At 34.4% G+C, this 17,420-nt stretch overlaps 1 protein-coding gene across 2 annotated transcripts in view; it reads right to left on the reverse strand.

The window, feature by feature from the left end:
- Positions 1-6,922: 6,922 nt before the first annotated feature.
- HDX (highly divergent homeobox) overlaps positions 6,923-17,420 on the reverse strand; it is a 143,971-nt gene continuing 133,473 nt past the window's right edge. The window contains exons 9-10 of one of the 2 annotated variants that reach the window (XM_014831064.3): positions 13,582-13,704; positions 6,923-9,452 (exon numbers count right to left, since the gene is read on the reverse strand). In XM_014831064.3, the coding sequence (XP_014686550.1) occupies positions 9,327-9,452; positions 13,582-13,704 (249 nt within the window). In that variant the 3' untranslated portion in view covers positions 6,923-9,326. The remainder of the gene's footprint in view (positions 9,453-13,581; positions 13,705-17,420) is intronic. The other variant, XM_044764034.2, reaches the window with a different exon arrangement.

The raw sequence follows: 17,420 nt of genomic DNA on the forward strand, positions 1-17,420 counted from the left end.
CTGTGAGGCCCAAGCACTTGCATCTTCAACAAGCCCCTCGCCAGGATTCTTATGCATTTTTAAGTTTGAGAACCATTGCTTTAAAGAGGTAGTTTTAGAATCAGTAAAATAAAGTTCTATTCTACAGCCTCATTTGATGGAAAACATACTGACCTGGGTAGTAGGAGGAGACCTAAGGTCTAGTCCTGGCTTTGCCTTTTAGCATCTGCGAGATCTCGGATAAGTGACGTCATCTCTTTGAGCACCATTTTCCTTCGTTATACAAGGAGAGATTTGATCCAGAAAAATTTTAAGGTCTCCTTAGCCCTAACATTGTATGAATCTATACAAAGGACACTAAATTAATTGAACTTTTTCCAAGTAGTCATAGGGCTCAGAACCCAGCACAATGCCTGGGACATAATATGAATTCAATAAATATTAATTATGTGAATACAGACAGAAAATATAAACATGTTCAAAAAGGAACTAAAGTTCTCGGGTGATAGATATTTAATGACAATGAGTTAAGGAAAACTAGGAAAATATGTGAGAGCTATCTTTAAACCTGTGAAAACAAATCATATATTTTTCTCCACATCATCTCTTGGTGGTGGTCATCAGGGATGACTACTTGGCTGGATCCAATCAACTCAAACTTACCCTCTTACACAAAGCTTCTTTTGACAACCAACCCTTATTTAGATTCCCTACAAGCAACTCTCCACCAACTCCTTAGCAATCACACCATGACATTTAACACTGCATTGTATGCTGTCTTGTATGCTACATTTCATCTGATTAAGCTTAATTTTTCAAAGTACACAAAGCTCATGGAAGCCAGGGAAAATACTCCTTTCCATGTGTCCCCAAGAGCCTATACAGTGTTGAATATACAGGCAATCAATGAGTACTCTATTAAAAGATGTCAATATTTTGCATTTCTGTAGTGTTTTGTAAGTTGTAAAGTACTTTATAAACTAGTTTGTTTGATCCTCACAATCACTGTGAGAGGCAATAAGAGCAGGTATTATTATTTCCATTTCCTAGATGAAAACATTGAGGCTTAAAGAATGTACAGCTTGAGCAAAATCACATAGCTAGTGTTAATTCGTCTGTACCACACTACATTGTGTCTTATTGGAGAAAGAAGAGCCTGGGGCATAGGTTTTAGGATCCAGAACTTTTCATCCCAAGACTTTCAGCTCCCTCTACTAAAAATGTTTGTACTAGAAAAAAACAAAAAAGGGGCAGGGGAGATAAAAGCTTAGCATATTAAGAGTTTCCAGTTAGGTTGAGGAGAAACATTAATTACTGGATAAGTGGCTGTATTACATTTTGATCTTAATAGTGTCTTGATTTTAGGATTTTCTAAGTTCCTGTACTTAAGCTCTTTCTTTTTTTCTTTCTGGTTTCCAGCAAACATTTGTATCCAAATGGGTCAATGTTTCTTATCTGAGTGAGCCTGAGGTCTCTTGCTCTTTATGTCTTAACCTTTTGTTATTATTGTTGTAGCTGTTTTTCCAGCTAAAATGTGTGCTAATGCTTTGAAAATGGAAAATGAATACAAAATTTATGAGGTCATATAAGAAAATATATCCTTTGGAATCTTTATCTAATTTCTCCAGGACCTGTGTTAGTAAATTTAGAAAAATAGCCTTGTATGTAGTAAACAGCCTTAGTGAAGGTAAACAGCCTTTCCTCTGACTCAGTGTGCCAGTGAAGGTACAGGTTGTGCAATCCTTGATACAGGGGTGAACCAAATATTTTCAAGTGGCATAAGATTAGAAAGAATAACCTCTAGAAAGCAAAACTTGGCCCATGAATAGACTCGAAGGAAAGCTGCATGTAAATATAGAAGACGCAGTTAGAAAAATCATGACGTGGTTTCAAATGACAACACATACTTGAACAAAACCGGTTAGTTTATGTATTTCAGAACCAGTAATAATGGACTAGAATTCACTTTTTTTCCATTGCCCTAAAAAATTCCCTTGTGCCAGCTTGTAGTCTATCCTCTGCCTCTTCCCCAATTCCTGGCAACCACTGATCTGATTTCTGTTTCTATAGCTTTACCTTTCCTAGGATTTCATATAAATGGGATGATACAGTACATAGCTTTGTGTCTAGTTTCTTTTACTTAGCACAATGTCTTTGAGGTTGGTCCAAGTTGTTGCATATATCAGTAATTTGTTCCTTGATTCACTCATTGGAAACTAAGACGAGCCAAAATAAAGCAAGTAATCTAAAATTAGATTGTGTCAGAAATTCACCTGCATGCACACATACATTAAGCTGGAGACCATTATTTGATATATAAACAGTCAAATGAATGTTTAAAGAAATATCTTTTTCCACAATGAGTTTAGTTCATACAAGATTATAAAACCGTATACATACAGATAACAAACCGATAAAAGTGGATGAACTACATTATATGACATCGGTATTTTATTCAATGTAAGATAATAAGTCTGATTTTCCCCAGTTCCCAAGGCAGCTCTTTGACATAGAGGAAGAGCTATTAACTCTCTAAGGCAGTAAGAAGACCACTGATGGCACTACCAATAAAATTGTGCTGCACTTTGAATGTGACAATCCTGCTGGTAAGATGCTAAAAATGCAGATGAAATTGTTTTGAGCTGTGTTTTGATTCTCTTTTTGCCATTTCTGCCCAGGGCAAAAGTGGTAGGTAGGAATTTTCTTTGGCTTCCTTCAATCTCTTTTTCTGTAAGTGGTAGTAGTAGCATTGGCTAACATTTTTTGAGCACTTCTTGTATGCTAGGCACTGTGCTAAGCACTTTGACACGTTATCATAATTCTCACAACAACCTTATGAGACAGGTACTATCATTATTCACGTTTTGCAAACAGATTTAAACACAGAGAGTTCAAATAACTTGTGCAAGACTGCACAGCCAGTTAAATGTTAAAACTGAGATTTGACCCTACGACTTAACTCCTACAGTATTATACCCTACTCCCTGCATTATACTAGTATACATACATTTAATCTAGATTTTAGAGTCTAGAATTCCCTCTCTCGTGCCCACCAGCAACTTAGTGCCCTCCCCTATTATGCCTCCCTCAAGACTTCTAGAGGTTCTACCTATATTTATCCCTCTCTAGTTTTAATTGCTAACTTCTCCAACTATTCTTCTCTCAGTGCCCTGCTCTTCACCCAATGTTGTAAAGAATGCAGCTGATTAAGCAAATGCCATTATGGTATAAATACCTCATAGATCTCCTGATCTTTGTGAGGGATGATTGCACTTTATACCAAATTATCCCCAATAAATTACTATTAATAAACTTCCAACAAAGGCATGGTGAGGTGGGCTGGAATGGACAGGAGAACATTGCCAGCATGCATTATTTTATACCATTCAAATATAAGGTTAACTGTATCTAACCACATTTTTCCCCTGATTCTCTGTGACTAGCGACAGACTGAAAGACAAGATTAAGAACATAGGTACATGGTGGCCCTGTAGCAGAGGTGTTTTCTTTCCCTTGTATAAACTAACTGATCGGAGTGGAGATCAAACCTATGACCTGGGTCTCAAAATGGTGCTCTATCCAATTTAAGTTAACAAGCATTATTGATACCAGTTCCAACATTATTGAAGCAGTACATTGAATGGTCCCGTAACAGCTTGAAAGAATTAATAAGCCTCCCTAAAGATCTAACTTTTAATTAGGGAGTAACCTAGGTATTGGGAAAGATTAGAGTTTCATATGGCCTAGATCACAAAGGAGGTATTCGATTATAACAGTCTTGGTATACATTGCATTACATCATAAAATGGAAATATAAATATTGATTATTATTTCATAGCAAAATTCAGAATTGGAAAAATTTCCCAAACTTCCCAGACTGGCTGAAACAAAACACTATAATAAAAAGAAACAGTCTTATTCTTAAGAGAAAAATTAGAATTGCATTCCGACTGACTTACTTCAAGAAAAATATTACTCTGAGTGCATACTTGTGTACCCGACATGAGACCCTTCATATCTAAAAATGATTTTTAAAGTTTAGAATAGTTTACTAGTATAGATGATAAAAACATTACTAGGGTAGAAGTATTAAGGAGAACTTTCTTGTAACTTGCAGCCAAAGTATAGCAACTTTAATACTGTGAAGGTCATAAGTAGCATCATTTCTTTTAAATCTAGGGTAAGAAGTAGAGTTTTTATGTAAAACAGCTACTTGTTAATTCCCTAGGACAAATGTATTTTCATCAGTAGAAGGTTAACTTTTTTCTTTTATAAGTTAAAAAAAAATTCTCCCCTTAAGTCTAACTGTAATTGAGAGTAAAATACTTTGGTGACAATGGTTACATGGGAAAATTCTCTCAATACATTGTTAAGAGAAAAAGCAGGACACATAACCGCATATTCCATATAATCCCACTTTTGCTGCATATATGTAATTTTCATAAGAAATGACTGGAATAAAATACACTAAAATGTTAACAATGATTATTATTGGATGTCGGGATTACAAGTGGTTTTGCTTTTCTTTATACTATCTACATTTTCTAAAATGTCTACAATGAACATCTATTACTTTTATAATATGATATAAACAAGAAACTTAAAGAACTAGTATTAAAGGATGGGAAAAACATCATTCAATTTTATAGACCTACTCATCCATCGACTTGTTTCAAAATAGATTTATAAAGATTCCCATTCATTTTTATAAAATCAAGGATTCCATCACCTTAAGTCAATGTTTTTGCAGACCTGAGAGACTTGAGTCTTTTCAAGTGCATGTTTGTATGTGATTTTCTCCTTGCAGCATTCTTGAAAATTTATCAACTGGGAGGGCAAACTGCTGATGTGCTATTTGAAGGTCACCTCTTGCCCTCCCCCATTAGTTAGGCAACACGAAGACTTTTAATTGCTAAGACTTTGAAAAAAAGGCATGGGCATATTTCACCCAAATTAAAAGCATGCTTAACTGGTGTCAAAGAGAGTCAGAAGTAAGGTATAACACTGCCGCTTAAAAAATCTGATGTAAAAATAGCATTCTTTGTTTATACTGTGGTGATTTACTTGCTGGTTTTACCATTTAAAAACACTATTGTGGACAAATCTGTTGTTTATTACAGAATATTCACTCTATTCCATTGGTGGTGTAGTAATTCTTTAAGTAAAGTCAATTGAGGATGATGTACATGTCAGCTTGGAGGTCAACCAAATTTCCACTTGAGCACTCCATGTTCTCCCTTCTCTAACCCCCGAGACCTTATTAGTCTCTGCATTTTTTGGTCTTTTTATCAGAACTTTATTTTTGGGAGGAAGAAATTATCTTTTAAAGGGAAGCAATGTTTACAATACAAAGACTTAGAAAAATAAACATTAAAAGAAAGAAATAGATGTCCGTTCGTTGGAAATCATTTATTGCCTCTATAAAAGTTTAAATAAAAACCCTACAAAAGTTCACATTACAGTCTGATGTGGTTTTAAGGTGATAGCATGTTTCAGAGGTAGTACCAGTAAAATGGGATGCAAGATTGTTAAAAGGTATTACTTAACAAGTTAATGCAAAATAAAATTTCAATGTGGAGTAATATATACTCAGTATACACTTTAATGGAACAATTATAATTATATTTCCACGAAAATATCACTTTATTCTATTTTTCCCCTTAGCAAATCTGCTTTTAATAAAAGTTAGTTTGGGCAATGGTATGTTAACTGTAGGCTCACAAGTAAGTAGGCTCCTCCATTATATCATCACAGAGCATAGCTTGGTGAAGAGCATGATACAGTGCTGTCTGCCAAGGATAACACCAACTTCAAAGATAAACTCATTTACTCATTATTTAGACACTATGGTACTAATAACTCCCTTAAAAGGCTAATCTATCAGAATTTGGCATTTTTAGGATCTGAATGAAAATCTAATATATTATAAAAAATAGACAATATTCATGGTATACTATCACTGCAATATGGAGGAAGGTCAAGAGTTAAACTTTTCAGAATTTCTCTTAAAAATAATAATAAGCTATCAGACTAAGATGAGGAAACTATTCCTTCGAAATGGGCTGAATGCCCCCTCCCCCACAAGAAAAGGCAACAAAGTCGATGTTAGAGCCTAGAATTCTTTTAAATATACATTTAAGTTTTCTCCTACAAGCTTACAGGCTGCTGACTATGAAAGTGCCTTAAAACAGATGTTGCTGTCTTTGGAGAAATGGCCTCTCGGATATCTTTTGAGGTCTTGGTAGTATATAGAGCACAGGAGGTAACTGGGCTATGGTCTTTTCTTTTTCAACAATAACAAACATTTCTATCACATGATTGCTATGGTAGTACAAAAGTTCTGCTGTTGATAACTGACTTTATGACAAAACATCCCCAGGTTCCATGAAGAGGCCAATTTTAATATTTTCCTTGCTGGTGTTAATTTTCCTATTCTCCACTGGAATTGCAGTTCTCATTGTTCTGTGACTAATTTTAGCTTAGCTAAAATGAGGAAGGTATCTTTAGTTTTTTGTTGTTGTTGTTGTTGTTGTTTAATACACATTTTGGATGTAAGTGCTCTTAGATACACATTTCTTGCTTAGGAACTAGTTGGCTATCCCAAGCTGAAAACAGACATCAAAGTGTAGTTAAAAGGAAAAAAAAGGTTTTTTGATGTGGCATTCGTCTTTGTGAGAGAGGCTTCAGATAGTATGGTCTGCTTTAATATTGTGTCAAAGCCCTAAAGAAAGAAACACTAGTTGTTTTTCTCCCCCTAGTCATGAAGATGTTCACAAAAGCAGTCATAAACTGATATTTTTCCTGCTCTAAAATGTCTCAAAACCGATTCCAATCTATGTGTGAAAAATATATTTTATTCATTATGGATTTTTAATACTTGAACTTGGCATCTTTTTTGAAATCTACGGTGCATAATTTCCTTCTGCCAATTATGATTTTTTTTCTGGATACAGCTATTTCCTGTGGTTTTTGCTACAGAACAACCACATTTCATTTTAGAAACTTTTTAATACCAATCATAGTAAAAGAAATAACTCTGGTGCTGAAACACAAATGCTGGGACAAAAGGATTCCTAAGTGTACTATTACGATTTATGTAGTTTCTATTTTAATGGAACTTTAAACAGGGACAAGGGAATCTTCTCTGTTTCTTCTCAAAATTGTAGACCCAGATTCCTTTTAGGAATCACACCTGGTAGACTTGTTAAATCTATTAAAATTTCTACTTAAATAATTTTTATTAGTATCCCTGCAATAGTGAAAAGAAATGATTCACTTTAAAGTTTATGGCTTGCTGAGGAGTAGAAATCTAATGTCCCTATAACAGGAGCTCAAGGAATATTTTTTGATTTAGCAACTAATTGCCAAGGTGAGACAAATACAATCCATAGAGTTGAAAGTTGTAGGAGAGAGTCATCTGTCCTTACTTTGTAGCAAGAACCAAATAAGAAGGGGCTTAAATTGACGCAGAGGAAATTAGAGTTTAAAGATAACTCAATGATTAGGAAGGAGATCCTAGGAGAGACTTGAAAGCCTGGAATTTGTTCACGCTACATTAAGAAATGGTTTCTATATTTGCTATATGTAGTAGGGACTCTTTACCTCATGGAAGAATTGGTGTGACTGATAAATTTAATCCTAATATCTGAGATTCTGTTCCTCAGCATTCTTTTCTCTGAATGGAATTTGACTTGTCAGCAAATAGTACTAAACACTGTTTGCAAAGAGCCATATGGCTCTCAGCTAAAAAAGGGCACACCTAACCGCTGAAATATTTCTGCCTGCAAAAGAACCGTAGCAGTAGCATGGTAGCAATATTAAATCAGACAGCTGACAAAATGAAGGATTATCAATGAACCTTACCTATTTGTGTAGGGGGGAGGGGACATTTCAAGTTCAAAGACAATCATGACTGCCTTTCTGCATTCATAAACTGGTATCTATGAATTCCTAGATCAAAACTGGTTTTACTTACAAATTACAAAAATATCTAACATAGAAACTTAATGGCCAAAACAACTAACTAGCTACTTCATTAATCTTTTACATATAGATAGTAATTTAACCATGCGACACAATTCCACACTGCCAATTCACAAATATATGATACTGTGTGCTCAGGGAGAAACAGGAGTTTCCCTTCTATGAATCTTGGACTGCCATTTAGTACCCTGGACGGGAAGGTCTGCAAAGAATTGTCTACAGTGTTTTGCCACCTGGTACCTACTAACAGAACAACTGGGTAGAATGCTAGGCGTGTACTCACTAGAATAATATCCAGGAAATTCAGAGGACCATGATTTACAACAAAGTAGTATAACTCTTTTTGGAAATTATCCTTGGCTGATGGCTCTGTACAAGCTTCATGTGGAAATGAGGTAAATTTTGTGGCAAAGCTGAGTGACTAGAAGAAAAAATCTCAGTGGCTTACCTTGACTTCCTGTTTCATAAAATGTAAGAACTGAAAAAATATTATCAAGATGGTGATCAACCTGTAATATTGTGCAACATTTCATCTAACTCAGTTACACAAATTTACCAGTAGAATGTAAGTCTTATCAACATTTGTCATTTGCAGCAACAAAGAACTCCCGTTAAGACTAATCTTTTACAACATTTTGTTTCTATACACTTAATAATTTATTTGAATTCACGTTGGTGAATTACTTTTCCATAGTGCTTTCCCCCCTCCCCCCAAATATTTGGACTAGATAATAGAAGAAGACCAACAATTTACAATTATATACTAGTAATCACTTCAATTTTCAATCATTAGCTTAAGTCAAATTCTCATAGGGGTTGAAAAATAAATCCAGGAATTCTTCCAGGTTAAATCATTTTTAAAGTGTTCTCTTTAATTTTCAGTGCACTTTCCTGAGTAAAAGTGTATGCGGGTGATAGGAAAAGGAGAGAGGAAGAAAGAAGATGTAATGGCTACAAAAACAAGACTAATCAAGCTTCAGTAACTTGATAAGCAAGTTACAATAGAAATACCTTTTTATTATTGTGTCTCTGGTAAAAACTATTACTAAATCTAAGATTCTTCTGTAAAACCAAACAAAAAGCTTTCAGAAATTAGACATTATGCACTTCGAAGTTAAACTGCTCAAAATTAAATACAATTTTTCCAGAGTTCTATCAGTTTGGAAAAAACTCTCAAGCAATGCTTTTAAATTTCACACACATTTTTTGCGCTGTAGCCATTATATCTTGTTCATCCTTCACAGAATATGTCGGTTTCAACGATATGTTTTGCCAACCGAAGAATTTTGGGTCAGAATGCAGTTATCTTGAAATGCACAATTGTTAGGCAGCCAAAGGACTGTATCATATATCCCCTCCTCAAATCACAAGCTGTCTGAGGCATTTTTCTCTGATAAAGAAGACACACTGAATGAGGTATCATCAGGTTCCGGTGAAGCATGATTGAAATCCATCTCTTCTAATTCAGGAGGTAAATCTGACAGCAGTGCCTGAGTCAGAAAAATCAAGTTTTTTGAATTAGTATGTGGATAAATTTTTCCCAATTTTATGTTAATAGTTGCAGTCCTCTCACGTTGAGTTTTTTCTTACAGATTTTAAGAAAGGAACATTTCTCTTTCAGGACCTTATAAAATATCTTACCTAAAACAAAAATTCATTACACACTATTAAGGAAGTAACAAAATACTAGATCTTGAGAGTATGGATTATGCAAAGTGGAACCCTTGACAAAAGGGAAATTAGGAGAGAAATGAGCAACTATTCTGAACCAAGTGTTTTGAAGTGTTTGAGATAAGTGATTTTCATTCTAGTTTTGAGTGTTCACTGATCAGTGCTAAAGGGCTTTAAAATTCCTTATTAAAACAGTCCTGCCCAGTTATCAGAGAAAAAATATTTCACAAAAGACTATTTTGTATTTCAGTGGGAGAAAGAACTTTGCAGTTAGAAAATAAGTTGAGCTATTCTACTTTGGACTAAACTTTAACAACTTAAAAAGTACAAGTGATTTTTTTCTTTTCTTAGGCTATGCCCATATCTACAGATGGCCAAACACCCAGCAGGGCCTGGCTGAACCAGTGAATCTAGCTGTGTAATGATGCATCTAGAGGGCTGCTCATTTCTCTGTTGCAGTAATTAGGATAAGCCAAGAGCCATGAACTAAGCTTTTGCCATGGTGTAATTGTTTCATGTAGATTTGCCGAAGATGCATCCATACTAGAGAAATAAATGATTAATCAAGTTTTGTGTGGCCGACAGTGCTGATGCCCACTTGACTATAAAAAATTGCAAACTAAATGATTGATTTGCTGCTCCAAATATTAAAAATAATGTAGCATATCTGGGCAATTTTTAGACAGCATTACTTGTAGTGTGGGCTTTGGGTGCAGTGGTAAACAAGGACCAAGGGAACAGAAACAAATGCAAACTTGCCACTACCCAATTAAGGAACAGAAAGACAGGGCATGTTGAAGAACATATGAAATACACTGCTGAAATAAAACAATAATTCCCTATTCTCTTTATTGAAAGAAGTGACAGCTATAAATCCTACACTTTTTGTCTTATAGTACAGAGACAATTTTGGCAACTTTCTCCTTTTTGTCAGGTTGCATAAGGAAAGGCTAACTTACATCTGAAAGAAAAGTTATTATTTATTTTATACTATTAAATAGTTCATGAACTTCTTGCTGAAATTGAGAGTATTTCCAAAGCAGTCACCTAAAGGTACTACATGCTTTCTAAGGTGTTAGGTTGCAGTAACTGGACACAGAGCCATTTTCTTCTAGAACGGTTGTTTACCACTAACCCACTCTAGGTGAAACAAAGCCTTTGTCAACACTGGATGACCATAGTTTATTTAGAAATACATCACTGGCTTTAGTTCACTTTGCAATTGTGAAGAAGTCCTATCAAAGAGGGCAAAGTGTTTCAATTAACATTCACTGAACATGTGCTTTGAGTATTGGACTGTCAAGTGGATGAGCAGACTTAACAACATTCTAAATTCTAGTGGGGAGACCTTCAAATCAAGGAAGCACTATTATTTATTTCTTTGTCACTGTATTTCATGTAGTTGACTGACTAAAATGAGTTTAGTATGAAAGAGGAAAACTTTAATATCTGAGGCAGTATAGGGGATTACCAATGCATGAGATCCACTTCAAAATTCTTCCTTTCAATATCTTACTGGATTGCAACATTGGCACACTGAACAAATCTTTGGATTATGCCAATTGCTAGAAGAGCCTTCTTCATAGATACTAAAGTAAACACAATTCACTTTCTTTACTATAAGTTCTTCATCAATCTGTCTTCAGAGTCTGACCTAGCACCACTCTTCCCAAGAGATTAAAGCATTTCCCAAATATATCATCAGTGTCTATAACACTTATTCTAGGCCCTAGGGTGTGAACACTAAGTTCCGTGGTAATCATTCTTATGCTCCTTGCAAAGTGGACAAATTTAAGAAAGGCAATTAACCTGGCTAGAATCACAGAGTGAATTATCAGGGGAAGAAAGACCATAACCAATGACTTAGTACAGTGCTGGCAAAATTATTTTATTTTAAAATGGCTATTGATTAAAAAAGCAAACTTTGGGTAATCTAAGATTTCAATCAAACAGTATCATATATATTTAAAGCCTGGACTGCTTCATTGGGGCAAAATATTCTGTGGACCATGCATCTTACTCAACTTACCCAAATTAAGATTAATTGAAAAACACTTAGGATTTTTTAAAATGAGAAACCAATGACAAAATGGGTCACTTTTGTTAGGGAGAATAAAAATCAATTCCTTACAGAAATAAACCTCTAACTATTTCATAGTGCAAAGATTAATACTTTAAGAGATCACCTGGATAACTTTTGTGGACTACTATTGGTGTCTTCTATATTTTGAGACCATATTTTGAGATCCGTTATACTTGATCTCAACTATGAAGATCAATAGTTTCTGTTTGGGTGCTGATTATATAGGTTGTCACTTTCAGTGCAATTTTCGTATAACTTTTTTTTTTAGCCAATGTTTTGCCTATATCTCAGTTCATCAATCTTTTATCAGAGGAAAAGTGTAAGAGAAGAAAAGTAAAATGGACAATAGTTACTTATTTGTTAGTGGTCTTGAGGAAAGAACCAGGATAGGAATGAGATTAGAATTAGAAAATAAAATGCAGTCTGTGTGCTATTCCTAGCTATCAAGAGACATAGACAACTGCTAGTTAGCTGACCATACAACTCGGAATTCAAAACCGTGCTATGACTTTTGGGACCAGGACCACACTCTATGTTATTCCTATGGTTGGACCTAATTTTGGTTTTTCTTTTTAAGTTATTTAAAATTTAGAGTACCCTCGGGACCATGTTCAAGACTACCACCTTATTCATTTAAAATATGTAGTTTAGGTTTTTAAAAAACAAACACATTTTCAATATGCCATGAAATATGCATAACTCACATAAGAAAGCAATATGCTTAAATAAAGCTGGCAAAGGTAACTGAAGACTACTGTCTTGGGATAGCTGTGTGTGTGCAGCACGGGGGAAGCAAAATTCATGAAATTAGACACATAATGTACATACTGGTTTGAGCCTCATGAGTAGATTCTTTTAGTTTAAATTTTGTGGTTCAGTACCTCAGTGAAACATACAAAGACTATCTTCTTTAAAAAAAGGGAGAATTGTGGGAAGCTGAGACTAATCTTTTCCCCTGGAGACGTTTGGGATCGGCTATGTGCATGCAGTCTTGCTTGGATATAAAACATGAATTTTTGTATTCTTGAGATTCCTTGCTGAATAAAAACCTCCGAGACTACTTCCTAATCAATGGTTACCTCACATTGAACTTCTCTGAGAAGGAATCAACATGGTAGTACACAACTCAGAGGCAAATTTGGTATCATTCAGTATTGAATGGAACAATTTATTCTATAATTCTTTTCAGCAAGCTTAATAAATTGTTATACAAATTTCAAAGGAAAAAATAAGACAGAAAATGTAATCTGGAAAGAATTTGTAGAAGAAAATCCACAGCAACAAACAAAAGACATTACATCTTTCGGGTAGAGGAATCAAACACTCTAGTTAAATCGGGAAAAGTAAATGATTCACTGTGGTTGCAAAGAATTTCACAAAGTAATTTCATATTTTTCTTTAGTGACGAGCAATATATCATAAAATAGAAGGTATTCAAACATTTGTGAACTTTAGTGAGGGCTGGAAGGTAACTGAAATCCAGAAGAGAGACAAATATCTTGCCTCTTTTATTCACAAAAGGTCCCAAAATACATGCCTCTCCAGGTAGGGTAGCCTGTCGCTAGAAATATTTTGAGAATTTCTTTAAAATTAATTTTAAAATTGTTTTTTCTCCTATTTAAGGCTAGCTTGGAATTAACAACGTATGTTAATCAGTTACTTTGATTTTCCACTAAAACAGCACACAAAATCTAAATGTCTATTCTCAAGAAAACTGTGCTAAAAAGGGGCACAAAGTAACAGATCCTTCCTTGATGCCAAGCAAGAATGAAGTATAAAAACGAAAAAAATACGAAGAACTCAAGTATGACATGCCATTTTTCGACATGATACATTACAGCTTACTATTCTCTTCTGGCACCTACCTTCTGTTGTTCCTTATCGTCAGCTTTCATAGCTAGTATCAAGCTTCTAACAAATGTCTGAAGTTTAAAGTATTTTTGCTTTTGAATCTCTAACTCGTTTTCAATGAATCTGACTTCTTCATTCTAGAGGAGAAAACATCACACAATATATTTACCCTATGCAAACCTAAACTGTACATGTTTGATGCACAATAAAATTCTTAAAAAACAATCAAATTAAAGGGATAATAAAGAAGATAATATTTTAGCATAAAAAATATAAAGCACAGAAGGAAATTATCCCGTTACTTAAAGGCTGCCTTTTAAGCAAATCACCAACAGAAAACAATTTGCAAAATCAAAAATCCAATTAAATAAATTCCAGTAAGAGAAATATCAAGAAACAGTTCTCTTCTTGGAAAGACTCCTCCTATATTAAAACTAATTGGCATTTGGATTAGGATTAAGAATAGACAGAGCCCAATTAACCCCAAGTAACGAGCAACAGCAGATGCAGTAATGCTGAATGTACCATTTACAAAGCTAAATACAGAGAACTAAAAAGGTTATTATTTTGTACCAAGGAGGGACTGAAATTATTACTGACTTTCTTAAGTAGTTTGCTGAGCTTCCTGCCTTTATGTAGGAGTCTGTTATTCAGAAAATATCTCCAAATGTATCACTGTTTTTCACTGATTTGAGCTCCAGTCTCTTGTCACTATTTTCGCTAGTTGTGTAGGACAAGAATAATAGACTAGCATTTGGGAGGATTTTAGCACCAGGTCTACTGATAATTGCGTAAACTTGGGCAGGCCAATTAACCTCTCTGTGACTTTGTTTACATATCAGTAAAATGGACACAATACTAGAAATCTTCAGCAATTCTAGCTTTGAGGGTTATAAGGCTCAAATAAGATAATGGCCATGAAAATACTTATTATTAAAGCTACAGTAATCAATAAAATGTGGTATTGGAATAAAGGAGCGGAAATATAGATGAATGGAACAGAACAGAGAGTCTAGAAATAGATATATACATATTCAGTTGATTTTCGACAAAGGTGCTGAGGTAGTTCAAAGAAAGGATTGTCTTTCAAAACACAGTGGTTGAACAATTGAAAATCCATATCCCAAAAAAAAGAGATTATTAATCCTTACCTCACATCATATACAAAATTTAACAAGAAATGGATCATAGACTTAAATTGAAAACCTATAACTGTAAAACTTCCAGAGGAAAATATAGGAGAAAGTCTTTGTGTCCTTGGGTTAGGCAAAGATTTCTCAATAGGACGCAAAAAGCATGAAGCTTAAAAAAAAGAATTCATCAAAATTAAAAAAAAAAACCTTTGCTCTTAAAAGACACTGTTAAGAAAAATAAAAATGCAAGCTACATATTGGGAGGAAATATTTGTAAATCAGTTGTCTGATAAAGGATTTGCATTCAGAATACATGAAGAACTCTTACAAGGCAATTATAGGACCAGCAATAGAATAAAAAGCCGGCAAAACATTTGAACACACACTTCATCAAAGAAGATATGTGAATGACCAATAAACACGCGAAAAAATGCTTAATGTCATTTGTCATTAAGGAAATGCAAATTAAAACCACAATGAGATACTACTACTAATATATTACAATGGCTAAAGTTAAAGAGACTGACAATAGCAAATGCTAGTGAGAATGTGGAGCAATTAGAAGTCTCATACATTGCTGGTGGGAGTGTAAAACGGTACAGCTCACGTTGGAAAATGTTTTGGCAGTTTTTTAAAAAATTAAACATGCTCTTCCTTAACATCTGACTCAATAATCCTACTCCAAGGTTAAATGAAAACACATGTCCACAAAAAGACATACATGAATATTCATAGCAGCTTTATTCATAACAGCTAAAAACTAGAAGAAACGTAAGTGTTCATCAGCAGATGAATAAACAAATTGTGGTCTTGGTTACACAACAGTGTCCATTTGTCAAGGCTCATCTAACTGTATAAAGAGGTGAATTTTATTGTATGAAAATTATATATAAAACAACCTGATTAAAAATAAGAAGTAATTTATTAGCCAGTCCCCTTGCCAAAAAACATAAAAATAAGCTATGAGTACTCTCTGCAGGTGATGAACTGGTCTCAAAGAGCACAGCAGGACTTTTAACAGCATTTGTTCAAAAAGCTGCATAAAAGACATTAAAATTCGTTAATTCTATGGGCATTCTTGTTGCTGAGAGGATACAATTGTATTAATCACATTCAATCTATGAACATGTTTACTGCATCAATTATTTGATCAGCTCAATTTAGAACTTATTTTACCTAATAAAACTGCTTCCTTTTCAGGCCACTTAATATCAAGTGAATCATCAATAATAAAAAAATTTAATATCAAGTGAATATCAAGTGAATGATGATTCAAGCTGAATTCCTTATCCAAAGACACTCTACAGCAATATAAGTTACAAGTAAGCATTACAATAAAATTCAACTTGCTCCTGCCATAATACATTTGCTAAGATTTTGGTTTTTTAGTATTCATTGTCAGAGCAGTAGTATTAGTAAACTGCTGACCAGGAAGTCTTTTCAAATACAGGAGATATCTATCTTCATCACTGTAGTGTCTCATTTGAATGCACGGTCCTTTTGAGCTGCACTCACAGTCCATTAGAAAGCATTTAAAAAACATTAATTCACATTTGCAAAAGTCATGAAGCCTCTTTCACTATGGAGATCTCTAATTCCTCATGTGAATATTCCTCCTCCTCAGTATTTACGCAACGTTTGAAAAACATAAACAGCTTTAAGATAATTTAATATTGCAGACATTTTCTTCTTGGAGCTGTTTTTTGCAAGCATATTAAACACTTCCTAGATTACAGGCAGTAATTTATATGTACTTTAGAGATTTTATAAGTAAATGGACTGTTTGTGAGAGGAACTACTAAGATAACATCAATCTCTGAATTTCCCAAAACAAGATCTAGCTGATTTTTCTTGTTAAATCTTCCCTACATTCCCAGCAAATTTTGTCAATTCTTCTCCAGGATGATTGTAGGGAGCACTCAAGGCTCCATGTGGACTGGAGCTTTGGTCTCTGAGCAGGCTACTAATGGCTGCCAAACCTGAGGCGTTATTTTATGATACAGCTACTCATGCCTCAGGGACGGAGCTCACCAACTTGTCTCATAAGCATTTTGAGTTAGTTAGAAGCTCTAGCAGTATTGATTTCTAGCAATATATCTCAATGAGAATCTCCACCATTCCCCAACTGTGTTGATGGGGGCATACTAATAATTATCAAACGCACATAGGAAGCATTCTTTCATTTTGCTGAAATGAATCCCAAGAATAATGGGAGACTGTTTAATTTAGTGTGGGAAAAAAATTATAATGATCCAGCTGATCGTAATTGATTTTATATACATGAGCACTGGCATAGCACTATTAAAAGTATTTCCACGGATAAATAAATTAATTCACTCACTCAGGAACTAGTTACTGGACACCTATATGCTAGGCACTAGACCAGGTAACACATAGATTAATAAGATAAGTCTCTGCCTTCAAGAAGCTTATGATTAATATACTTAAGAAACCAACAAAGTGATTTTGATCCCAAAACAAGGAACACTAGCATGTGTGTGCAAATAGAGTATAACAATGTTTTCCAAACAAAGATTAAACTTCTAAATTGATAAGCCTGTTTTAAACCAACGTCTTGAAATCAGCGATGAGAACTGCTATGTGAGGGTTCACTTCTCCATACTTTAGAATTAAGGTAACAAAATTCACAGATGAGGTGAACTGAAATATTCTTAATAATGATTATAAAAAGATATATTTTCTATATAGCTGCTGATCTT

The sequence above is a fragment of the Equus asinus genome, chromosome X (genome assembly GCF_041296235.1).
Source record: "Equus asinus isolate D_3611 breed Donkey chromosome X, EquAss-T2T_v2, whole genome shotgun sequence".
In the NCBI taxonomy this organism is placed as follows: Eukaryota; Metazoa; Chordata; class Mammalia; order Perissodactyla; family Equidae; genus Equus; species Equus asinus.